Raw genomic sequence first — 25,474 nt, 5'->3', positions numbered from 1 at the left:
CCCTGTGAACACCACCACACAGAGACACCAAGACTGAGGGATGTTGAGGGATGTCAGCCCATCATCCAAGGGGTTGTGCCTGTCCCCCAGGGTCTCTGCTGGCTGCAGGGCCTGGCTTGCCCCCTTACCTCCCAGTTTCCCTGGTGGGACTGTGTTTTCAGGTGGTAGATCCAGTCCGAGGAGCTGACGTCGGCGCAGTGGGGAATGGTCAGGACAACAGGGCGGCACAGGAGCAGGCCCGTGGGCCCACAGGTCACTGCAGGGCTCAGCACGGTCTGTGTGCCCTCAGAGGGCAGCCTGGGGAGGGACAGGGGACACAGGTTGGACAGGGAACTCCCTGGTGGCCAGCGAGGAGGGTGGGTGGCCAGCGGGGTGACTTACAGGGCGGTCTCAGCCTTGTTGAGCACCAGGTACATCTCGTAGAACTTCCCCTGGGGGATGGCCCCGTGGGGCACCAGCAGGCTCACCCCTGGAATGACACACACAGGGCTCAGTCACGGGGAATGAGGGAGAAACCACCCTCCACCCCAGCCAGAGAGCACAAGGAGAGCAGGGAGCCAGGGCAGCACAGAGAGGAACACCTCCAGGTCACAGAATCATGGAATGCTTTGGCTTGGAAGGGACCTTAAAGATCACCCGTTTCCACCCCCCCTGCCTTGGGCAGGGACACCTTCCACTATGCCAAGCTGCTCCAAGCCTTGTCCATCTTGGCCTTTCACACTTCTGGGGATCCAGGGGCAGCCACGGCTTCTCTGGGCTGTCCCATGCTTGCAGGGATGAGCCAGGCCAAAGCTTTTTCTTCACTAGGAAGGAAAATCCTAATCTTTGTGGTTTTTTTGCAAGGTGCTAGCCCTTGGATCAATGGCAGGGAAAGACCAAGGCAAGCCCAAGGAGGCTGTAACCTCCAGCCTGAGATGCCTGGCTTGGGAATGGCTTTCTGCCTTCCTTCCCTGAGCCACGTTTGGGACAGCAAAGGGCTGCTCAAGCAGGGACAAGATGATGGTCCAGCAGCCACACAATCCCAGCCAGCAGCTTACCTGTGCCTGGCACGGTGAGCCTTCCCCCCAGGTAGCCAAATGTGCCACTGGCACTGTAGCCATGCTCCCGGGGCAGGCTGAGGAGGTGCTGGGAGCCCAGGCCTTTGCTCCTCACGTTGGCAAAGTGGCCGTCCCTGGCCATGTCCCCCGGGTAGGTGCCGGTGGCAGGGACCCCTCCCAGCAGGTCTGTGTCATCGTGCAGCCCTGGCGAGGAGGAGGAGGCGGTGGAGGAGTTGTAGACCTTGATCTTGAGGCTGGGCAGGGGGTCCAGCAGGGGGGAGTTGGTCATGGGGATCTTGTCAGAGGAGTCCTGCAGGGCGTACATGGGGCCGCGGTACACGCCCGCGCTGGCCGTCAGGTCCGGCTGCATGGATGGGTGCAGCAGCTGAGGGTTGTCTGCAGGAGCACCAAACACACGTGGAGGATGAGGACAGAGGTGGAAACAAGGACTTGGAGAAGTACTGCTTGAGTGGGAGTCATCCCAGAATCATTTGGATTGGATGGGACCTCCAAAACCATCTCATTCCAAACCCCTGCCATGGGGCACCAGAGCAAGCTGGTGCAGCAGCTGAGGGTTGTCTGCAGGAGCACCAAACACACGTGGGGGATGAGGACAGCAGTGGAAACAAGGGCATGGAGAAGTACTGCTTGAGTGGGAGACATCCCAGAATGGTTTGGGTTGGATGGGACCTCCAAAACCATCTCATTCCAAACCCCTGCCATGGGGCACCAGAGCAAGCTGGTGCAGCAGCTGAGGGTTGTCTGCAGGGGTAGCAAACACAGGTGGGATGAAGACAGCAGTGGAAAGGGCATGGAAATGTATTGCTTGAATGGGAGACATCCCAGAATGGTTTGGCTTGGATGGGGCCTTCAAAACCATCTCATTCCAAACCCCTGCCATGGGGCACCAGGCCAAGCTGCCCTGATTCCCACCATCAACACCTGACCACTTCCACTGCAGCCTTCAAAAATCAGTATATTCCCTCAGGAAAAAGGGACTTGGAGCCCAGTGAGGATCCACTCTCTCCTGTGACTTTGTTTCTGCTAGCCCTAGGGCTGGTGAGGACCTCCATGGCTCTTACCATGCCGAGATGTCTTGAAGTTGACGGGGTGGAAGCCTCCGGTCAGCGCGGCCGAGGAGTCGGTGATGTCCGTGTCGAAATCGCGGCGTCTCCTCCGGTACACCACCACCCCCACGGCCATGAGGATCACGATGAAGACAAAAATGGCCACCACCAGCCCGGCGTACAGGGCCACATCGCCCGTGGCCTCCAGCACTGAGGGGGATTAAAGACATGGAGGTGAGAAAAGGGACAGCAGAAAAGCGCGTCAGGACCCGCCATCGCTCCCCAGCCCCACCACTGACTCAGGCATGGGTGGAAGGACGTGCCCTGGGCCTGCTGGAAAGGCTGGCAAGAGGATGGAAAGTGTTTTCTAAGAGTAGGAAGTCAAGAGCAATGCCAGAGAATGAGATGGAGGTGAAGCCCTCAGATCTTTGGAGGACACCTGGCTACAGCTTGTGCAAACTTCATCTGAGCACCAAGGGTCCCAGAAACTTTGGGTTTGTGCAGTTCAGGTTCATGAAGCTGTGAGCAACCCTCAGATCCTAACAGAGACAACCCTGAGGAGCCCACAGGAGTTTTGGAGTGGGCTTTAGTTGTTCCATCTTCCCACCCTGTCCTCGCCCAGCTGCCAGGGAATCCCTGCTATGGATTAAACAGAACAAAAGCACAGGAACAAACAAAAAAGAATGGCCATGAAATGAGCACTTACGGTGGCTTTTGGGCTCGTTTAGAATTCTTTTATCTGTTAGGAAAAACAAAGTTAGAAAAGAAAAAGGTGAAGGTGATGATGGGGATGAGATGAAACAGAAAGTGGGAGGTAAGCCAGCCCAGGGTGGGGGGTGTGGGAGATCAACATCATTCCCTGGGGCATTCCCAAAACCCACATAGAAGCATGGTGACAAGGACATCCCCCTGCCCAGGCAGTAAAGGGGACAGTGGTGTCACACAGCAGCAGGTGGCAGCATTCGCTGCCTGCAGCATGCCCACTCACAGGTAGCAGCATCATTACCATCATTATAGATTTATTTCTCAAAAACCACCTCCAGAACTCCCAGCTGTGAGCCAGGGGAGCTGTTTTCATGGTGTGGCTGAGAAACCCCTCCTGTTTCCCTGCCTACCCACAACCAGCTTTATTCCAGCAGAGACCCCACACCTACAGGGCTGGGACAGGGGCCTCAATGCCAGCAGCACATTTAGATCCCCCAAACTCCCTAGTATCTCTTCCTCCAAGTAAGAAATAACTCTGGAAGGGACAAATCTGCTTAAAAACACCTTTTAAAAGGTGTTTTCAGTTACCACTTAAAACTCAGGCGGCAACGGCTGCTCCATCAGCTTGGAGGCACAGCCAACAAAGCGTGGCCAATGTCAGAGCGCCACAGCCAGAGTGGCATCTCTGTGGCACGTCCCCATGGCCGTGGGGACCCTCCTGGGTACTCACTGTGCAGGCAGAGGCCGTCAGTGCAGTTTTTGGAGTCCAGCAGCACCCCACTGCAGTCCTTGCCGCCGTTGCGGGGCGCGGGGGCCGCGCACTCGCGGCTGCGCCAGTGGGTGCACTCGGTGCTGCACGCTGACCACTTGCTCCACTCTGTCCAGGCACCATCCACTGCAGGCACAGACACAGCAGGGTCAGCAAAACCTTCCCACTTTAGGGAGTGTTATCCCAATGCTCCTAAAAACCAGCTTGTGCCAACCCCCTGCCATTTGGCAGTGGCACCTTCCACTATCCCAGGGTGCTCCAAGCCCCGTTCAACCACTGACCACTTGCTCCACTCTGTCCACATGACGTCCACTGCAGGCACCAGACACAGTGGGGTCAGTAAAACCTTCCCAGTTTGGGGAGTGTTATCCCAGTGCTCCTAAAGAGCAGCTTGTGCCAACCCCCTGCCATGGGCAGGGACACCTTCCACCATCTCAGGCTGCTCCAAGCCCCATTGAACCACTGACCACTTGCTCCATTCCACCCATATGCCGTCCACTGCAGGGTCAGTAAAACCTTCCCACTTTGGGGAGTGTTATCCCAGTGCTCCTAAAGAGCAGCTTGTTCCAACCCCCTGCCCCCTTCCACCATCCCAGGCTGCTCCAAGCCCCATCCAACCTGGCCTTGGGCACTGCCAGGGATCCAGCGGAAGCCACAGCTGCTCTGGGCACCCTGTGCCAGGGCCTCCCCACCCTCAAAGGGAAGAATTTCTTCCCAATATCCCATCTAATCCTGCCCTGTGAAGCCATTTTGAATCCTGTCTGTGTGAAGCCATTCTCTGTTCTGCTGCCACTCCAGGCCCCTGTAAATAAACTCTCTCCATGTTCCTTGTAGGCTCCCTTGAGGTACTGGAAGGCTGCAATGAGGTCACCTCAGAGCCCTCTCTGGTCCAGGCTGAACAATCCCAACAATCCCAACCCCAGCCTAGGGCAGAGGCAGCGTGGGCATGGCAGTCTCTGAGCCCTGCTCACCTGGGCAGAGGGTGGTGCAGGTGATTTTCTGGAAGGGCTGCCCGTCGCAGAAGGAGCCGCCGTTGAGGGGCGCGGGGTTGGTGCAGGTCCGCGTGCGCTTCTGCCAGCCCCGGCCACAGCGGTTGTTGCACGGAGACCACTCGGACCAGGTGGACCAGCCACCATTCACTGCAGAGGAGAGGGGCAGAATCAAATCTGGAGCCCAATCCATCAGCTAAGCCTCGGGCTGGAGCTAAGCCTCAAGTTCTTACACCTTCTGTGACGCCCTGTTACAGCTCAGCCTCGTGAACAGCAAACCACAAAACTCCCTCTTGTGTCACCACCCGGTGCCTGAGATGCTCAAGACTGCTTTGGTCCTTTTTCCACTTGGCAAATATTTTTTGTGTCTGGCCCTGAGGAGATCTTTGATTTCATAGCAAAGTGCAGCCAAATACAGCTTTCCAGCTGCTTTGAGAGTCAGAGCAATCCATATGGATCCAACCTCCATCCACTCTCCTACCTATCGCAGACAACTTTTATGAAAAATCCTTTCCTTAGGATTTTTCCTCCTGAGAAGCTGAGAGGCCTCAAGAACAAAATGTAAACATTAATAATCTGCTGCTGTGGAATGCAACAGGTAGATCTTTGATTGGCCCATGTTGGATGTTTGTAATTAATAGCCAATCACAGCCCAGGTGGCTCGGACACAGAGCCTGAGCCACAAACCTTTGTTATCATTCCTTCCTATTCTATTCTTAGCCAGCCTTCTGATGAAATCCTTGCTTCTATTATTTTAGTATAGTTTTAATGTAATATATACTATAAAATAATAAATCAAGCCCTCTGAAACATGGAGTCAGATCCTCATCTCTTCCCTCAACCTAAGACCCCTGTGAACACGGTCACACCCACCCAGTTGAGAATGCTTGGAAACACCTCCACCCCTCCACCTCAAACCTCTCCTTACTGCCTGTAGAAGCCACTAGAGGCTCCTGTTCTGCAGATATTGGTTATATCACCTAACACCATGCACTAATTGACTCCTACCACTCCCAGGAAATGCCCATAATGCCCCTTGGCTTGGGGACACAGCCAGCACCACAGGTCCCCTTGCGGGCCGGTACCGTAGACGATGACAGCGGCTGTGGTGCTCCGGCGCTTGGCCACGATGTTCTTGGCCATGCAGGTGTAGTTGGCAGTGTCCAGCAGCCGGGCCTGCTTGATGATCAGGTTGTGATCAATGGTGATCAGGAAATTGGTGTCTTGGCTGGGATCAATGACGTCCTCGTTCCTCAGCCACTCCACCTGGCACGAAAGGAAAGGATGGGGATTAAGCCATCACCAAGACCAAAGATGTCCTCAGCACTTTAACCACTGAGTGGACAACCCTGCCTCTGACTGGATTTATTTCTCCTGAAAAACGGGGCCAAACTAGGCCTGACTGGGGCATGCTACTGGTGATTTGGCCAAGGATGAGACACTGTGGCTCCCTCCAACACACAGCTAGCTCCCAGCGGCTGATGGAGCTGCGGGCAAGGAAAGCTCCACTACCATGGTAGGAAAACCAATCCAAACTGATCTTCCCAGCCCTCAGCTCCCACTGGTGACTGCTCCCATCCAGACAACTCCCTGGGTGCCTCCTTGTCAGATCTTCCCTCTGAGGCACCTCAGGAAGCGTGGGAGAGGGTGCTGCCCAAAATAAACCATTCTGCTGAATGAGAGTTGACAGGAGATGGGATGGGATGGGATGGGATGGGATGGGATGGGATGGGATGGGATGGGATGGGATGGGATGGGATGGGATGGGATACCCCACATGTATTCCTTCAGGAGCCACTCACCTCAGCCTGTGGGACCCCCTCAGGTGGGCGGCACTGCAGCAGCACCTCGTGCTCCAGTGGCACCTCCTTGCCCAGAGGCTCCTGATCAAAGTTCTTCCGTAGGTCTGGGAGGGGAAGGAGAAGCCAGGGGTTAGCAGCCTGCAGCAGGAACAGGGCAGCCTCCAAAACTTTGGTGAGCACACGCTGCTACAACTAGCCCCAGCACCCCATAGTAAGGGGAGGGGTTAGATGCAACTGCCAACCCCCCTAGAACAAAACACAGCCCTAAAAATAAAACAAATTCTACCATAGTCGACTTCCTCGTGTCAGGAAGTCCCTCTGGCATAGACAGCCAGGGCAAAACGTGCCCAGGGAGGAAGGAGCTGAAGGACCATGTTTTCCAGGATGGATTTGGGGCAGCACATGGTGGATGATACACTTCCTCCTTCATGTGCATGAAAGCTTATACCCCATCCTGTGTTTTCTTTTTGGGGCTAAGCTCAGCTTATCCACTGTTTCTTCATCCCTCCCAGCAGAGCCCCTCAGGATGTGGGGGACACAGCAGTGTCCTGCTCCAGAGCCTGGGAAGGAGCAGGAGCATCACTAGATGGTGCTGCAATCCCCTGCTACAGCTCCCAGACCTCTCTCTCCACGTGGCTCCTGAACCCTCTACTCCAAAAAACAAGAGGGAAGCGTTCAAGGCCAGACTCAAGGGGGTTTGGAGCAAGCTGGTCTAGAGGAGGGTGTCCCTCCCTATGGGATGGGGTTAAAATGAGGTCAGTTTTAAGCTCCCTTCCAACCCAAAACTTTCTGTGATTCTATGGTTCTGTTAGTCTCCGGTTTTCCCAGCATAACCCTTCAGCAGCACAGCTGATCTGTTTTGGGTAACATGTTGGATTATTACCCCTCTAATAGCCAAATCCATTTGGGACCGGGCAAGCCTGGCTGTCCCCCCATAGCTCTGCCATCTCATCTGCTAATTGAGCAAATTCAGGCGTGCCCAGCCTGACTAACTGGCTCTTTGATCAGGCTGACACCCCCAGGAGCAGCTCAGGGCAGTGACATGTGACAGCAGGGACTGGGAGGACACGGAGTCGCTGAGCATGCAAGGTGCCATCCGTTGGGTTATTAAGGATAATAAATGTTGGGTTATTAAGGATAATAAAACCCTGGGAAGCGCTGAGCACGCTGCTGGGCACTGCAGCGTTAACCCTGCTAGTGCCACCACCCTGGCCAGTGGGCATGGTGACCCTCACAAAGCTACAGCTGGGGTGGGGTGAGAAAACCAGGGTCATCCTGCAGGGATGGGTCATCCTAAACTCATCAGAAAGTGGAGAAGGACATTTGGACCTGGCAAATGTGCCAGCTAGTGCCACTGCCTCACAGGTGGGGATGGTGACTCTCAGAAACAAAGCTACAGCTGGGGTGGGGACAGAAAACCAGGGTCATCCTAAACTCATCAGAAAGTAGAGAAGGACATTTAGACCTGGCAAATGTGCCACCTAGTGCCACCGCCCTGCAGGGAGGGATGGTGACTCTCACAAACAAAGCTACAGCTGGGGTGGGGTGAGAAAACCAGGGTCATCCTGCAGGGATGGGTCATCCCAAACTCATCAGAAAGTGGAGAAGGACATTTGGAAAAGGGAGTGATGCCTTGTAAGGCTGACCTAGAATAGAGGCCAGACAGAGTTAAAGAATAAAGCAGGGACTTATTAACAGGCCTCCATGGATCCACCTTGGGCTGCACCCAAGACGAACCAAAATGGCCACAAAATGCACGGGGGTGACTTTTGTAAGTTCTGCTCCATTTGCATATTAGAGTTAATTGTCCAATTACATCTTTAGCCCATGCAGTCCCATCCTCTCTTGTTTTTCTCTCTCCAACCCACGTTGTTTGTGCTCCTGGGCCTGAGATTTGGATCACTTGTCCTTGGTCCCCAGCTAGAGCAGGAATTGTTTTATCTCCCTGCTCTGTGCAGAGAGCTCACCATCCCCTCACAAGCAGCCCAGAATTACACACTGAAGCAGCACAGAAGGTGAGGAACACCGAAGCCCAGCCCTGAGGCCTGGGGCAGCACTTACAGGCGATGCGGACGTAGGCCCGGCGGCTCTTGGTGGTGCCGGCCGAGCTCCAGGCCACGCACTGGCACCAGTAATCCTCCAGGCCAAAGAGCTCCTCCACCTGCTGCCGGGACACCTCGATCTGCACCTCCCGCACCAGCAGCCCTGCAGGGACACACAGGCATCCAGGAGCGGGGAAACTGAGGCAGCACCCCACAGTAATCCCTCCATCCCTAAAGATAACAGTCGCTTGTAGCTGTTCTAATAAATCTCTTCCCAACGGAGCCGTTGGAGGATTGAGCAGATAAAAAAATTTGTGAGTACCCCATTGTTTCCCAAAGGGGTTTCCAAAAATAAGCCTTTTCAGATTGGTCAGTGGCTCCTTGTACCATAATATAATCCTTTCCTCTCAGGAGTTTGCTGTTTATTGCAGCCCTGAGATATGTGAAAAGTCTCTGTTTCGGCCTGCACGTTCGAAGAACTCCGAGTTCTTCAGTTTTTGGTCTCAGAGTTGTTTATTATATCTTATCTATAAAAATTTTTCTCCTGTCCAGCTGAGGTCTGCTCAGCAGGACAGACAGAGGCACTCTGACTGGTCCCTGGGGCAGTGTTATCTCTTTATACTATAAACTACATATAACATGTTTCCAATTACTTTCCAATACCTATCACCTATGTTAGACTTCTATTCTAAACCAATCCCAAAGTCCCAACATCACAGCAGAAGATGGAGGTGGAGAAGAAGAAGAAGAAAGGGTGGACACACCCAAGTCCCTCCATCTTGTCCCCAAAACCCCTATTTTAAAAATCCCAAAATCTACCTTTTCACCTAGTGATAACTTTATTATTACACTACTTAAATTTCTGTGGCTTTCAGGTCTTCATCTAAGCTTGGTAATTTGCTCCATGGGTCATAATCAAACCCAGAGGTGTTCTGGGCTGTGTGCCAGGGTCTCTGAGAGGTCCCAGCAACTCTGGACACCCAGAGGGATGTACTGAGTTCTGACACTTTCCCACAGGCACCAGGGTTTTATTCAATACTGAGTATGTTGGTCCTGTATCAACTAAAAATTTTACCCTCTTTCCTTCCTCCCCCAGCCTCATTGTTATAACCAGGGGATCCTCTGGGGTAGGATCTCCTGGTCCCCTCAATCCTCTTTGACACCATCCTTCTTCCCTTGTCCCTCCTCCATTTGAGACATTCATTTTTCCAGTGCCCAAACTCTACACAATGCATATTTATCTTTGCCCAGTCAGGATGGACCTCCCTGGTTTCACCAACTTTGTCTTCCTCCTCCTTTCTCTGCCCTTACTACTGCCATAAATTTCTTCATATTCTGCTTATATGCTCCCTCCATATTACTATTTACTCTCCATGCCTCATCTACTAATTTTTCTACATTTCTTACATCAGGCTCTTTAAATTTCTCAAGTTTGCACCTAATATCCACTGTTGATTGACCCAAAAATGAATGTACTAGTTGTTGAATTCCCACATTTTGTCTAGGATCCAGAGTTTTACAGCGGCACATCGCGTCTCTCAATCATGTGCAAAGCTGGAGGACAGAGGCTTGGAGGCTTCTCCTCTGGGCTTGGCACCTCACAAACCAGGGAGACTTCCCTCTGAAGGATGGTTTGGGATGAAGCCAGGGCTATGGATCACGTGGAAGTGCCTCATTTTTCCCCCCTGTCCAGTTGAGCAGGAGCAGAATCTCTTCAGCATTTCTCAGGACATCACCCTCCTCCACCAGCTCCCTCCCACATCTTCCCAATATTCCAACATCCAAGCACCCCTTCCCACCCACCAGGGTTTGAAGGATGCTTTGTTGTGGGGAGAAACCTCCCCTGTCTGTGCCAAATACAAATATAACAAGACAAATATAAATATAACAAGACAAATAAAACCTTAAAGAAATCAGCCTGGCCATGGCAGGGGGCCATGACAAAGGTGACACCACCACAACCAGGACATGTTCCCCTACACTGCAGGAGTACAAATGATCATCACCAAGGGCAGGAGGGACTTGGGCTTTATTTTCCTTATTTTAAGCAATACCTGCCCATATTTTTTTTTTCAGTTTCTATTTTAAAAAGGCCTCAATTTCACAGTGATAGAGAGCCGCACGCTCCCCAGCTGTAATTTTGTTACAGCTCGCTCCCAGTGCTGTGAGGAGCAATTACTGTCTCCCTGCCACCTTCCTGCAGAAGAGCTGACAAGGAAATACAATTTATTTTGTCACTATTCAGGAGGAACAAAAAAAAAAAAGAAAGAAAGAAAGAACCACAACAAGAAAACCCCAAAAGCAAAGGTTTTGGGGCCAAGCAGTTTTGGGATTTTAAAAGGATTCAGAATGCAGATATGGCTGCAATCCATCTTGGGAAGCTCTGGTGGGATGAGCACCCTGGAAAAGTAGGAAGCATCCTGCAAATGCCCAACCTCTGTTCCCAAAATTGAAGACAGAGCTTGTGGCACACAGGAGTCACTTCCTAAGGGCTTCCAGGCACCCAAACAGAGCTGCCCTCCCCGCCCAGCCCTCCTCAGCCAGCTGAATTATCCTCTCTGACTTGGCCTATTTTTGCTTTCTTCCGCATGAAATGTTTTGGATCAGACGCAGTCAGAGCATTACTGAGCTAGGCTCATTCAAGACACGTCATCTTAAAAGTTCCTTTTTTTTTCCCTCCCTTCTTCTTCTTAAAGGTCCCTTTTTCCAAGCTTTTAGGCAAGGACAGTTAAAAACTAACCATGTTAACCCGTGCCTTTGTGCCCAGCTCTCCCCTGTGCTCTTTCCAGCAGCTTTCCCCAACAATGTCAGGCGCTGCAAATGCAGATTTTTTACCACCTTAAACCACTTTGGTTCCAGCTCCCTTTTCCTTAGGGAGGCTGCCAGGCAGAGATGCCCACACCAGCAGTTTTTAACATGCACCACATCACCTGCAGGCACTGCTGGTTCACTCCCTGATAGCAGCAATGCCATCTTTGAAGCCTGGATGAAGGAGGTGTGTGCTGCTTCCTCCCCACATTGCAGGCACACAGCAGGCTGGAATCTGAGAGGGAGATGCTGGACCAAAGCAAGTGAATTCCCACAGCAACAGATGGATGCCTCATCTCTGGGAGTGCTCCAGGCCAGGCTGGATGGAGCTTGGAACCACCTGGGCTAGTGGAGAATGTCCTTGCCCATGGCAGGGTGTTGGACTAGATCATCTTTAAGGTCTCTTACAACCCAAACCATTCCACGAGTCTATGAAATAAAGTTATTTCTTTCCACTCTGCACATCACTAAGGCATCCTACAGGATGCTCCAGAGAAATGAGCCCTAACAACCACCTGTTGGATAAACAATCTCCAAACACATTCCACATGTGAGCACAACACAGGAGAAGCAAACGAGATAAGAATTTGTTTTCCTTTTTCTCTGAGGCTTCTCAGGAGAAAATCCTGGGCCAAGGGATTTTTTTCAGAAAATATGACTGCCACACTGTGGGAAACTTAGAGGAAAAGACAATTAGACAAATTAACAAGGGGAGATTCCACCCAGGGCTGAATCACACTGCTCAGATGTTGCCACCAGAGCTGGGAGTGCCTGGTGGTGAGTGGTGGAAAGCTGGGAGGGTGACAGGGCAGCTCCATTGCTCCCTCCTTGTCCTGGTTTTGTGATCTTCCCCTAAGCATCCTCCAGTGCCACGTGTGGGGCACACAGACCTTTGGCTGCACCCAGTGTGACCAGATGTTATAAATAAATTAAAAACCCCTCGGCAAAGGCTGCTCGGTCACTGACCAGCACTGACTCTGCCCCACAGTGGTGAGGGTTTCAAATCTGGCCTCTGCAAGAGCTGGGAGGTGAAGATGTACCCAGAAAGAGAGAAAGAGTGTCCCCTGGTCCTGTCAGGCTCCAGAGAAGCAAAGGGACAGCCTGCCTGGGCATCTCTGTTTTATCTCTAGAGGAAAAACACCCCATGAATGGATAAAGCAGTTTTAGGAGGAAAGGTTCAAAAAGCTGCAGGGGAAAGGAAAGAAAGGATCTTCCCTTTCCAGAGCAAGCTCAGGGATGCACCTGAGCACAGACTGGCTCATGGCTACTACAGGGTGGAGAGCAAGAGATACCAGGGAAGGGCGAGGGTGGGAGAAGTCACAGGGGGAAGAGGAGATTCTGTCAAAATACTGGTGGCTCCTCCAGGCTGGTGAAGTCTCTCCTCTAAGCCCAGCCTGCCTTCCAAGGCCAGCACCACTGCAGTTCAAAAGGCTGCCTTGATTTAAAGCCCTCAGGATGCCACATGTGCAGGGATTAGCAGAGGGCAGATCTTACAGGGGAAATGTGACTGTTTTCCTCCACCCCTGAGCAGCCCAAGGTACCAAAACTGGTGCAGAAAAGGTGGGTGCCAAGCTAAAGCATCCCAATTGTAGCAAATCTGCTTGATTACATGATATATCCAACCCCACATATCTTGTTCTCATGCCAAGATGTTTCAAGGCATGGACCAAGCAGCTCTGCAAAGCCCAACCCCATGGAGTCAGACCCCCCCCCTAAAATGCCTAAACCACCTTCTCACCCCTTTCCAGGCAGCCAGAGGCTGATTTATCCTCTGAGGCAGAAAAGAGCTCATTTGCCATCAACAGGCATTTCAAATCCTACCTGCAATTGCTCTCATTACCCATTAAACACTTAATCCCTCTGCGAACCTGCATAAGCTGCCAGCCTTTGCCACCCCTCCTGGCAATGACTCCTACATGTTGATTAGGTATTTTGTAGAAAAGCAGTCCTTTTTTTTTTTTTTTTTCTTTTTAATCAGATTTAAACATGCTGCCTTCAAAATCCCTTGTAAGAACCCCAAGTCCTGCACAAGGGTAGGAGTAAAATCAGGCAGGGTGACTTCCCCAAGCCTGATTGTGGAAGTAGGTAGTGGAACTGGTAGTAGGTTCCCAATCAGGTAATGATTAGTATTGACTTTATTATCCAGAAGGCATGAAAAGACACTTTATTATTAGAAATCTACAGTTCTTATAGGAACAGTGGTGGATCTAAGACCTGATTGGTCTTAAAGTCAAAACCTCTCATGTCACTGTCATATTTTCTGAAAAATTCTTTTGCCAGGATTTCTTCTCCTAGGAAGCTGAGAAGCCTCAGAGGAAAAGGAAAACAATATTATCTGATTGCTTCTCCTGTGTTTTGCTGCTTTGGAGTGGGGTTTGGAGATTGTTTATCCAACATGTGAATTGTTTTTACTTCATGACCAATCATGCTCCAGCTGTGTCGGGACTCTGGAAGGGTCACGAGTTTTTAATTAGTATCTTGTTAAACCTTCTGTCTATATCCTTTCTATATAATTTAGTATAGCTTTAGTATAGCATTCTTTAATATATTATAATGCCATAAAATAATAAATTAGCCTTTTAAGAACATGGAGTCAGATTCATCAATTCCTCCTTTGTCCTGGGGACCCAAATAGCAAATACCACACTCTCACACTATTGGTGTTTATCAATAGCACACTCTAGCAAACCATATCTATAAACAATGGTTACAGAAAGAGAGATAATAATTGTTTGAATTCTTTTCCTCTAAGTTTCCCACAGTGTGGCAGTCATATTTTCTGAAAAATTCCTTGTCCCAGGATTTTCTCCTAGGAAGCTGAGAAGCCTCAGAGAAAAAGGAAAACAATTCTTATCTCATTTGCTTCTCATGTGTTTTGCTGCTTTGGAATGTGTTTGGAGATTGTTTATCCAACAGGTGATTGTTTCATTGGTTTCATGTGAGTTGTTATCACTCTTTGGCCAATCAGTGCCAGGCTGTGTCGAGGCTCTGGAAAGAGTTTTCATTATTATCTTTTTAGCATTCTGTAAGTATCCTTTCTGTATTCTTTAGTATAGTTTTAGTATAGCATTTTTTAATATAATATAATATAATAAAATAATAAATTAGCCTTCTGAGAACATGGAGTCAGATTCATCGTTCCTTCCTTTGTCTGGGAACCCTGCAAACACAACACCACAGCTTCTCCACAGCTTCCCAGGATTTTTCTGGGAAAGTCTGTGCCTGCTCTCTGCTGGCACAATGGCCTGCCTGGAGGAGAACCACCAACAGTGTGTGTCACTGCCATATTTTCTGAAAAATACCTTCACCAGGATTTCTTCTCTTGGGAAGCTGAGAAGCCTCTGAGAAGAATGAAAACAATATTATCTCATTTGCTTCTCCTATGTTTTGCTGCTTTGGACTGTGGTCTGGAGATTATTTATCCAACAGATGATTGTTTGATTGGTTTCATGTGAATTGGTTTGACTTAATGACCAATCACCATCAGCTCTGTTGAGGCCCTGGAGAGAGTCACGAGTTTTCATTATTATCTTTTTAGATAATAATGAAATAACTCCTTTCTATATTCTTTAGTATAGTTTAGTATAGCATTCTTTTATATAATATAGTATCATAAAACACTAAATTAGCCTTCTGAGAGCGTGGAGTCAGATTCACTCATTCCTCCTCTCATTAGGGTTACCTGCAAATACCACACTCTCACACTACCAGCAGCACACTCTAGCAAACAATGGTTACAGAAAGAGAGATAATAATTGTTTGAATTCTTTTCCTCTAAGTTTCCCTCAGCTTCTCCACAGCCTCCCAGGATTTTTCTGGGAAAGTCTGTGCCTGCTCTCTGTGGCCACAACGGCCTGCTTGGAGGAGAACCCCCAACAGCGTGGATGCAGCAAGAGGGAAAAGGGCTCGGAAAGCAGCGGGACAAGGAGGGCTTTGCTCACCGGTGACCTCGTCCAGGCTCTCCTTGGTGACGTGGTCGTTCTGGTTGACCCACTCTCCGTTGCACTTGAAGTAGATCTGCGTGGCGGGGTTGGCGCGGCACACCAGCTCCACGGGCTTGTTCTTGACGATGTAGGCGTCCTGCGGCTCGCGCAGGAAGTGCGGCAGCGTCTCGGCCGGCGCCGACGGGAACGACTCGGGCAGCACATCGCTGTACTCCAGCCCTGCCAGAACACACAGAGCCTCAGCAGCTGCCCCACGGGCCCCTCCACGCTGCTCCCTCCCTGCCCTGCACGCACACGGGTGGCAGCAGCAGATGTGGATGGGTGGGAAAGCAAAAACAGCAAAGCAGCAGCTGGCAGGATGAGAGGACACAATCTCAAGCTGCACAAAGGGAAATATAGGTTGGATATTAGGAATAATGAAAAAGGGTGATAAAGTACTGGAATTGTCTGCCCAGGGTGGAGTTACCGTCCCTGGGTGTGTTTAACAAAGCCTGGATGTGGTTTAGTTGAGGTGTTGGGGCTGGGTTGGACTCAGTCTTGGAGGTCTCTTCCAACCCAGTGATTCTGTGAAAGCAACCCAGAGCTGTGGGATCAATCCTGTTTCACCTGGGTTCTAGGCCCCCATCCATACCCTGAACCCAAACCTGGGTGATCTCACTAGAGGACACTGCAAGGGAAAAGCAAAACAAACCCAGGTCTATGGATAGTGACAGGGACACAGAGAGGCTCCAAAGGGGCTGGTGTCCCCCATCCTCTTCCTCACAGCCCTGAGGAATGCACGGGCATGCTCTGAGCAGAGTGCTGGCAGGGTTTGTCCTGGGAATGCTGACCATGTCCCCAGGACAAATCTCAGCCATTCACATCTTCAGTGGAGCTGCATTCGGGAACTCACCCTCTGCCAGCACTTGGATTTCAGCATCACCCAACAGGAGAGCAATGGCTTCCAGCCCAGGCACCTCCAGAGAACATCACCCAAAGGTGCCACCAGGATTCCCAATATCCCAGAAAACGGGGGGCTGTGCCCTGGGGAGCTCCATATTCCTGCTTGTTTGCTTTCAAAAGCCATCTAAATGCAAAAACAACAGGAGGTCGTGTCTGCTCAGGCCAGGCCAAGAAAAATCTTGTGCTCTTGAGCCTAAGGAATGTTATCCCTTAGGAGTGAGAGCTCCAGGGTGCCTCATTCCCAGCAGCAGCTTGGGAAGATGCTCTGACTGAAGCTGAGCATCATCTGCAGACCCGTTTCCAGCCCATTAAGATCAACCTCAAATATCACAGGAGTAATAAAAACCCCCACACAGGTGCACAGGGATGCTGCTGCTTAACCTGTTGTTCCTGGGAATCTCACTAGCAGTCAGGTCACATCTCGAGGCTTTTCTTTACCCTCAAAGGAGTTATGAGCTTTTCCTCCTCCTCTCTTTCCCCAGCCAGAGCTGTGATTCTCAACTTCAGGCACTGCAGCGTGCAGGAAAACACTAAATATCCCCAGCCCCACGATAACATCTCCAGAGCTGGCAGGGAGAAGAAAGGATCCCACTGCCTCCATCACCCTTGGCAAGCAGTGGTGCTGCACGGAGAGAATCAGAATCCCAAGCTGTGAGGAGGAGGAGGAGGAGGAAGAGAAAAAATATATAATCAGATGCACCAAGAAAACAAGATGACCAGGCTTCCTCCTGAGCAAAAATCAGTGAGGGAAAAAAAAAAAGAAAAAAAAAAAGCACGAGGTCAGTCGTTTAAAATCCATTTAGGAAAATTGACTTTCCATTTCCATTTAACACAGCACTAAGGGAGAGCGGTAGGACATTTGTCATAATCCATTAACTGCTCTTTTGGAAACAATGAATTAAACTCTGGGCTAATTTCTCTCTCTCTCTCTGGCTCTTCCCCACCTCTCTGCTGCTGGTTATTTCCTTCCCCATCTCATTTGCAGACCTGTAATTTTCCCAGGCCCCGTGGCAGGCAGGGAGACAGGGAATGCCAAGGTGTGTGACCCCCCCCCCCCTCCACCCACCCTGAACAAAATCTTGGAAACAAAATCCCACACTGCTCCCTGTGACCACCTCAGGCCACTGCTCCTGCTGGGCAGCCTTTCACCTGTCACAGCAGCAAACATCCCTTTTTTCATCTGCTAATCAATTTTTCATCCACTGAGTTGTTGTTCTGTTGTTTGTGTGTTGTTTTTTTTTGGTTAATTTCAAAAACCACTTTGATGCCATGGCTCTAAATTCCCTGGCAATGGGGGCTGGCAGGAGATAATCGAACTGGCAGCAGAGGCAGCCAACAAAACTTCACTCACAGGCTTGTGTGCAAACCTCCCTGATATGATGCTCCCTGCCTCCCTGTGGCAAAGTCAGACCTGAGCTTGGCAGCTGGGAATGGGCACAGGTATCCTCACGAGCCACTTTTTGGGAGGATCTTCCCCTGTGGAGGTGACACCAAAAGTGCTCATGGCCCTGATCCAAATCCACAGGCCAGGAGGAGAGATCCTTCTCCAACAGCCAGCAGCAAGGATATGTTTTCTCCCACCTCATCACCACTTTGGTGATGCTGAACAAGACTTTAGGTCATCCAAGAGGAGCTGGAAGGGGATGAGTCACGGCCGGATGGGGATGAAAATCCGGATTTGTGACTCACCGGGATCATCTGCACGGGAAGGGTGAAGGCTGCAGTGGAGCCACTCGGGCCCCCAGAACAATGTTGGGGGCTGAGACATTGCTGGTACCAAAAATCCCATCCAGACCCTGCTCCAAGAGGGGCTCTGCCCAAATAAATGCTGAGGCTTTAAGGTTCTTCTCCACTTATGCGACTTTGGGGATTAAGTGACTTTGGGGATGAAGGTGGGAGAATAGGATGGTGTCACCAACCAGATCCAACATCTGCTTTTGGTGGCTACAAAAACCTGCTGGGTTTAAGGTTTCAACCCAAAACACCTGAACCTTTTAAGCCAGGAGCACGTTGGGAAAGTTTAAGTCCTGCAAACTCACGACAGCTGAGGGATTTTTTGTTTCTGGCCAGGAAAGATCTGGGGCCAAAAAAGCAGCTCTAACAGGAGACAGGAGAAAAGAATGATGGGTTCTTCATGGCAGACTCACAACTGGGGCCATGCCATGGAGCCCAAACCCCACAGATTCCCCAGACTCGTGGATGGGAGCAAATCAAGGGGGAGGGTGATTTTTCCATTCAGAAATTAGCTGGGAAAAAACCACTCCTGGTGGTACCAAAAATCCCATCCAGACCCTGCTCCAAGAGGGGCTCTGCCCAAATAAATGCTGAGGCTTTAAGGTTCTTCTCCATGTGGGCACAGTGACTTTGGGGATGAAGGTGGGAGAATAGGATGGTGTCACCAACCAGATCCAACATCTGCTTTTGGTGGCTACAAAAACCTGCTGGGTTTAAGGTTTCAACCCAAAACACCTGAACCTTTTAAGCCAGGAGCATGTTGGGAAAGTTTAAGTCCTGCAAACTCACAACAGCTGAGGGATTTTTTGTTTCTGGCCAGGAAAGATCTGGGGCCAAAAAAGCAGCTCTAACAGGAGAAAAGGATGATGGGTTCTTCATGGCAGACTCACAACTGGGGCCATGCCATAGAGCCCCAACCCCACAGATTCCCCAGACTCGTGGATGGGAGCAAATCAAGGGGGAGGGTGATTTTTCCATTCAGAAATTAGCTGGGAAAAAACCACTCCTGGTGGTACCAAAAATCCCATCCAGACCCTGCTCCAAGAGGGGCCCTGCCCAAATAAATGCTGAGGCTTTAAGGTTCTTCTCCATGTGGGCATAGTGACTTTGGGGATGAAGGTGGGAGAATAGGATGGTGCCACCAACCAGATCCAACACCTGCTTTTGGTGGCTACAAAAACCTGCTGGGTTTAAGGTTTCAACCCAAAACACCTGAACCTTTTAAGCCAGGAGCATGTTGGGAAGGTTAAAATCTTGCAAACTCATGACAGCTGGGAGATCTTTTATTTCTGGCCAGGAAAGATCTGGGGCCAAAAAAGCAGCTCTAACAGGAGACAGGAGAAAAGGATGATGGGTTCTTCATGGCAGCCTCACAACTGGGGCCATGCCATGGAGCCCAAACCCCAGAGATTCCCCAGACTCATGGATGGGAGCAAATCAAGGGGGAGGGTGATTTTTCCATTCAGAAATTAGCTGGGAAAAAAGCATTTGCAGCTGGGCAGGGCGTTTTCCTCCAGCATGAAACGCTCACTGCTATTTAAACACACTGGGGAAGAATTAAGGCATAGGAACAAGGGGGACTTTGGATGAGAAAAGGGAGGAGAAGCATGCTGGGCACATTTATCACAAGCCATCAAGCCAGCCTTTCATCCCCGCTGCCACCCGCCGCATGGGAAACCTCTGCCTCTGCCGGCACTCATGGGGGCCCCCCAAAAAATCCACACTGGGGGGAGGAACACGCTGCTTGTGCAGGAACAACTGCTGCTGCTGTGAGCCCTGACTGCCTGGCAACAACTGCAAAACCCAGAAAAAGGAACTTTCCCAGTGCTGCAACTCCACCGCCTGCAGAGGCCACCGCGGCTCCGGTGCCACCCCAGGTGACACTGTGGCCCAGTGACCCACAGGAGCAGCAGGCAGGGGAGATGTTTTTGCATGGGAAAGCAGGAAAGGAGCCCTGCACAGCCGGGATTTCCAGTCCTGCAATCACACCAGCAATAAAACTCCCAGCAGTGACAAACTAATAAATATTTGAGAGCGCGCTCGGCTGCCTGTAATCATCTCCCTGGCAGACGTCTGCAGGGGGTTCCCATCTGCTGGCTTCCCTCCTTCCTGCTGGAGGTGGGTGCCTGCTTCCCAGATCTCTCCTGGGGGTTTTTTTGGGAAGTCCCAGGCTGTCACCATCCCACAATCTCACACGACTTGGGGCACGGTGTTCTGGGGTGTCTGGAGCTCTTTGTGGGCAGGGAGAGACAAAAAGGAGGGGGCAGCTCCCAGCTCAAGCCACGGGACCAACTCCTGAAGGCTGTAGTAGGAGCAATGAGAGGAAAAGGGAGGAGGGGAACAGGCATTTCTTTTCCTCTCCCCATCCCTCATCACACATTTTAATCTGCAGGGGCTGAGCTGGATTATCTGCAGCATCTGTTCCCTGGGGGGTGATTTGCAGATGTTTGCCGCCAGCCTTTGCAACTTTGTGGAGATCCACGACCCCAAACCCACCTCACCCACCAAAGGGAGCAGCACCAGGGTGGGATCCAGCCTTAATCCCCCCCTCCATCACCCCAAACACGTGGCACTGAGGATGGCAAGCCCGGGAAGCAACTCCCCCTGCAGCAATGGCCAAGCAAACCTCCCCAGGAAAGCGTTAAAATCCTCTCTCCTGCAATTGTTATCCCTCCAAATATTTGGAAGATTACAGGAGCATTAGTGGCTGCCCATCACCCACGGCCACCCCTCCCTCCTGCCGGTCCCAGGCAGGCAGGGAAGCCATGGAAGGATGCAGGGATTAGGCTGGGATGCCTGGGTTTCTCCAGCTAAATCTCAGTGGCTCTGGATGCTTAACCCCTTCTGCCTCCACCTCCCCACGTCCCTGCCTGCCTCAGGGCAGGTGCTGCCTCCTGGGAAGGCCTGGTAGGGAAGAGTTAAACCTGCCAGGTGGGTTAAAATCCTCCTGGAGAAATGAAAAAATACATGACAGCTTATCTGCAGCACCACAGGAGGAGTCATGTGCCTTCCCAATCTCCCTTCCCAATCCCCCAGCAGGGATGGGAATGGCTCTGGCTCCTGAGACAGAGATGGAGGGGATGCTCCAGCCACCAGCTGGGCTCCAGGAGGTGTCTGGAAAGCTGGAGTGGGGCTGTCCCCCCTCCCCAAATCCCCCCTCCTATTGCCTCCAGGGAGAATGTATGAACAGGCTCATTGAGAGATTAGTGCTGTTGCCATTTCAACTCCAGCAAATTTTGACACTGGAGCCATGGCATGGCTCCCTGCCATTCCAGAATCCCTGCCTGACTCAGGGCATCCCTGCTGGGACACAAAGGCACCCCACCACATCCCAGCCCATCCCTGAGCTCAGCAGGAACTGGCATCACCAGTCCAGGCCTGTCCTGTTCCCATGGGCTTCCCATCACAGGCTGCCATTGGGACAACTTTGTGTCCAGGGGTGACACCCCTGCAAACTTCCCTTCCTAAAAGCACCCTGAGCATCTTCCTCCCCCACACATCATCCTCTCTTCCCCAAGCATCCCTTCCTCACCCTTGCTCTGCCAAGCTCAGCCTCCCACACAGCCAGGGGGTCCCCAACACGCAGCCCCATCTCTGAGGAGGTGACAGCAGCAGGTGGCACCTTCAAAGCAAAGTCTCCATGAGGTGGAGCAGTGCCACACCAAGCCACAGCCCCTTCTCAGGAGTTACATCCCACTGGAGACACAGCAGGGAGAAAGGAGGACTCTCAGGACTCTGGCTGCTCACAGTGACCCCAAGATGCATTAAAAAGTCTCTTTTCTCTTTTCTGGTGGTTGAAGAAAGAGTCAGAGCTCTTCATTTCTCGGTTTCAAGGTTGTTTATTGTTTCTTATCTATAAAATTCTTTCTCCTGCCCAGCTGAGGTTCACTCAACAAGGCAGTCCAGGCACTCTGCCTGCCCCTGAGGTGGTGTTATCTTTTTATACTACAAACTACATGTACAATATTTACAATCACTTCCCAATACCCATCACCTGTGTTAGACAGTGAGCCAATTTAGACTCTAAACCAATCTAAAAGTGCCACCATCACAGCAGAAGATGGAGGCCAAGAAGAAGAAGGAGAAAGGCTGGACATGCCCAGATCCCTCCATCTTGTCCCTGAACCCCCATTCTAAAAACCCAAAAAATCTTTTTTTTCACCCTGTGATAACTTCACTATCATTGTACTTAATTTGTCATGGCTTGCAGATCTTCATACAAGGTTGGTCATTTGCTCCATGGGTCATAATCAAACCCACAGGTGCTTTAGACTCTGTGCCAGAGTCCCTGAGCCCCCTGGCAGGGGTCTGGGCAGTCCAGGACTGTCCTGAATTCCAACAGAGGACAACCCAAGATGCAGGATGGAACTGAGCATGGTTTGGGAGATCTGAAGGCACCCACATCCAGCTCTCTCCCTGCTGCCTCCTCACACAGAGCCCACAAACCCCTGTGCCTTCAGCAGCCTGGGATTGCTCAGACACAGGCTGGGAAGTGCTGAGTGTGAGATGCAGGGAATGTAACAGGTCCCCAGGGCTGCAGCTGGCTGATGTAAGCCCCGGCCTCATTAACTCAGTGTGGCTCATTAACCTCTCCCTCCCGGGAGGGGACAGCCCCAAGCTGCCAGCAGAAGCCACAAAGCTGAGTGTGGAGCCTTCAGGATAACCTGTGGTACCCAGCACCCGGGTTCATTCGGGTTCAAAGTGAAAGGAAGGAAATTTCTGGAAGTTGTTCTTCCTTGTGAGGGTGGTGGCACCCTGGCTCAGGTTGCCTGGAGCAGCTGTGGCTGCCCCTGGATCCCTGGAAGTGTCAGGCCAGGCTGGATGGAGCTTGGAGCCCCCTGCTCTGGTGGAAAGTGGTCCTGCCAACAGTGGGGGGGTTGGAAACCCACAATCTCTAAAGATCCCTTCCAACCCAAAACATTCCATGAGTCTACCCCACCTCCAGGCTGGATTTTGAGCTGAGAAACCCATGGGGATGCTGTGCTTGTGGGGTGACCACCCTCGTGCCCCCAGGCTGGGTAACTCTGCAGGGGCTGCACAGAATCCCAGCCCCCAGGGTGCTGCTGTGTCCAGGGGTGTGCAGAAGGTGTTGTTCTACCTCTCTGGACCCCAAAAACTGGAACCCATCCCCTCCTGCTCCCACCAGGCAGGAAAAGCAGCTGCAATATCTGCATCTGGCCTCTCCATTCTCACCAGTCTTATTAATAACTAAACCTGGAAAGAACCACTTAACCTTTCCCCCAAGCATCTCTGCCTGACAACTCACTCCTTTTCCTCCACTGGCTGCCCTCTTCCAGCAGCTTCACAGTCCCTTCCTGCCAAACCTGGCATCATCCAGCCCCATCCCTCCATCCCAGGGCCTCCAGCTGCTCCCAGAGCCCACCCAGCCCGAGAGGGACGGACAGACAGGCATTTCCCAGGACAGACAGGCATTTCCCAGCGGGTTACAAGTCCCTCCTGTCCCTCCTGCCCGGTGACAGGCAAACTTTATAATTAGAGAGCATTCCTCCCCAGCCTGGGTAATGAGGGGGTGCACCCAGCCAGCCCTAATTACACCCTTGGAAAGAAAGAAAAAAAAAATAAGCAGATTCCTCCTCTCCCAGCTAAAGGAAGAGCCTGCAGCTGGCCTCCCTGACTGCATACCTTTATTAAACCAGGACTGGATGGGGACAGGGAAAGGAATAAAGAAAGCAAAGTCTGTGCTGAGAAAAGGGGTGGGAAGGAGGAGCTGGGCAGCCCCACAGATATTTCTGCACGTAACAAACAGCCTTGTTGATCAAAACCCACCTAATTTATATAAATAAATATAAAAATACATCGACTTTTTAGCTAAATCCTCAGGTCAGGTTTTTGCAAAGCAGCCTGAGAGGTAAACTAAGGCAGGGTGACTTCACATAGGGCATCCAACCTCAGCATCCCTACACATCCCACTGGGCATCCTGTGCATCCCAGCACTGCATCCCTGTGCCCCTGGCAGCCTCAGCTAAGAGTCCAACCCAAATTCCAACCATCCCCAATCCCCCAAGGGGAGAAACACCCAGGCTCTGGCAGCACTTCCCATCCTAGGAGCTGGAAAGAGAGAGATTTATCTTGTTGGTTATGCATTACACTGGAGTATTTATGGAGCCACTACTCTTTTGTTTATCTTTATGATTATGATAATCAAAGGAGAAGCCTCCTGAGAAGTGTAAACAGCTGAGATCCCTTATGGTAAAAATCTCTTCATTTTTCATTAAATGGATTTACAACACGACACAGGCAGATTGGTGTAAATTGTTCCTCATTTCTGCTTTTAGCGGCGTCGTGAGCCGCCCAGATCCCCGTAAATACCCACGGAAAACAGAGTGAATTCAAATCAAAATAAAATAAAGAAAGAAAGGAAAAAAGGAGGAGGAATTATGCAGCAAATCCCTGTTACACTCTATTGTGCTGGCTTCTTTTGTGCTGTTTTATACATTCCCTTCAGGGAAGCAGTTTTGTTGGAAAACTCTCTCCAAATTTCATCTCGCGCTGGTTCTTGTTACGGGCACAGACACTTCCCTTTGTGCTATTTTAATTCCATTGTCACGGTCCTCTTGTCGAGTTTGTTTTGTTTACTGAGCTACAACGTTGTTTTTAATGGATATAATAATTATATGAACTTTTTATTTATTTGCTTTGGCCCATGAAAGGAAAGCCCCAGCAGCGGAGAAGGCGGTAACGCGCTGTTTATTCACATGTACGGCGTGTGCTGGGCTCCTGTTGTGAAAAGAATAATCATTTCAACAAGAAAAGAGAGAAGGGAGAAGAAAACAAGGAACAAACAGGGACTTGTTGCCCTGGTTAACGCCAGAAAGTCCAAAGAATTATTAATTATCCTTCAAACTGCAGCAAACTCCAACTGGAAGCTGCGAGCTCTCCTTGGAAAACACAGAGAAGGAAATAAAGAAATAATTTAAGAAAAGGATCTCCTGTTCAACTGAGCACTGCAGTTTGGAAAAATGCTAACTCTGGGAGAAAGAAAGTCCACGGTTTTGCAGACAGAGAGCGATTTCCCCTTCACCCAAATTACATACATATTTCAAAATGTAAATTCCCCAGCGTTCCCCTTGAGAGTGCAACTTTCAGGAGGTTGTTTTGCAATGGGTGGGTTTGCTTTTCTCCCCTGAACGTGCAAATCTGGAGGCGACTTTGGGCACAAAAAGTGACTTTAAAACAGCAGCAGCAGCAGCAGCAGCAGCAGTGAGGAAGGCTGTGAACCTCCCAGTGCTCCTTGGGAAGAGAGGGATGCTCTGCTGCCCACCGGGCATCCCTCCCTGGGCACACACATCCCACAGGAGCACGGGCTGGAGGGGAGCAGCCTTCACCCTCTGAGCACCCCATCGAGGTGGGCACAGCCCAGCCAGGCCCTCTAAAGGTGGCTCACAAGGTTTGGTACTCCTGGGTGGTGGCACTTCAGTCCCAAAATCCAGGAGGTGGCTGAGCACAACCCACCCACCCCAAGGAAGTCAAACAAGGTAAAGCAAAAAGTTGAGGCAGCAAAGAAGGGAAGAGCAGTACAAAAGGAACAGAAAGCTGGGGGGGGATGGTTGTGTTTGGTTTTGGGAGGGTTTTTTTTTCCTACCCATCCTTTTTGTCTTTCTCTCACCCACTCTC

General features: G+C 51.0%; 1 protein-coding gene across 2 annotated transcripts in view; it reads right to left on the bottom strand.

Annotated features, from left to right (window-relative positions):
* Window positions 1-25,474, bottom strand: part of UNC5B (unc-5 netrin receptor B) — a 65,878-nt gene that overhangs the window by 7,090 nt on the left and 33,314 nt on the right. The window contains exons 2-12 of one of the 2 annotated variants that reach the window (XM_077183500.1): window positions 15,161-15,382; window positions 8,431-8,574; window positions 6,370-6,473; window positions 5,653-5,833; window positions 4,550-4,717; window positions 3,540-3,704; window positions 2,811-2,843; window positions 2,120-2,314; window positions 1,038-1,433; window positions 382-469; window positions 129-297 (exon numbers count right to left, since the gene is read on the bottom strand). In XM_077183500.1, the coding sequence (XP_077039615.1) occupies window positions 129-297; window positions 382-469; window positions 1,038-1,433; window positions 2,120-2,314; window positions 2,811-2,843; window positions 3,540-3,704; window positions 4,550-4,717; window positions 5,653-5,833; window positions 6,370-6,473; window positions 8,431-8,574; window positions 15,161-15,382 (1,865 nt within the window). The remainder of the gene's footprint in view (window positions 1-128; window positions 298-381; window positions 470-1,037; window positions 1,434-2,119; window positions 2,315-2,810; window positions 2,844-3,539; window positions 3,705-4,549; window positions 4,718-5,652; window positions 5,834-6,369; window positions 6,474-8,430; window positions 8,575-15,160; window positions 15,383-25,474) is intronic. The other variant, XM_077183501.1, reaches the window with a different exon arrangement.

This window comes from Agelaius phoeniceus, chromosome 9 (genome assembly GCF_051311805.1).
Source record: "Agelaius phoeniceus isolate bAgePho1 chromosome 9, bAgePho1.hap1, whole genome shotgun sequence".
NCBI lineage: Eukaryota > Metazoa > Chordata > Aves > Passeriformes > Icteridae > Agelaius > Agelaius phoeniceus.
This window is presented reverse-complemented; position numbering and strand designations above follow the sequence as displayed.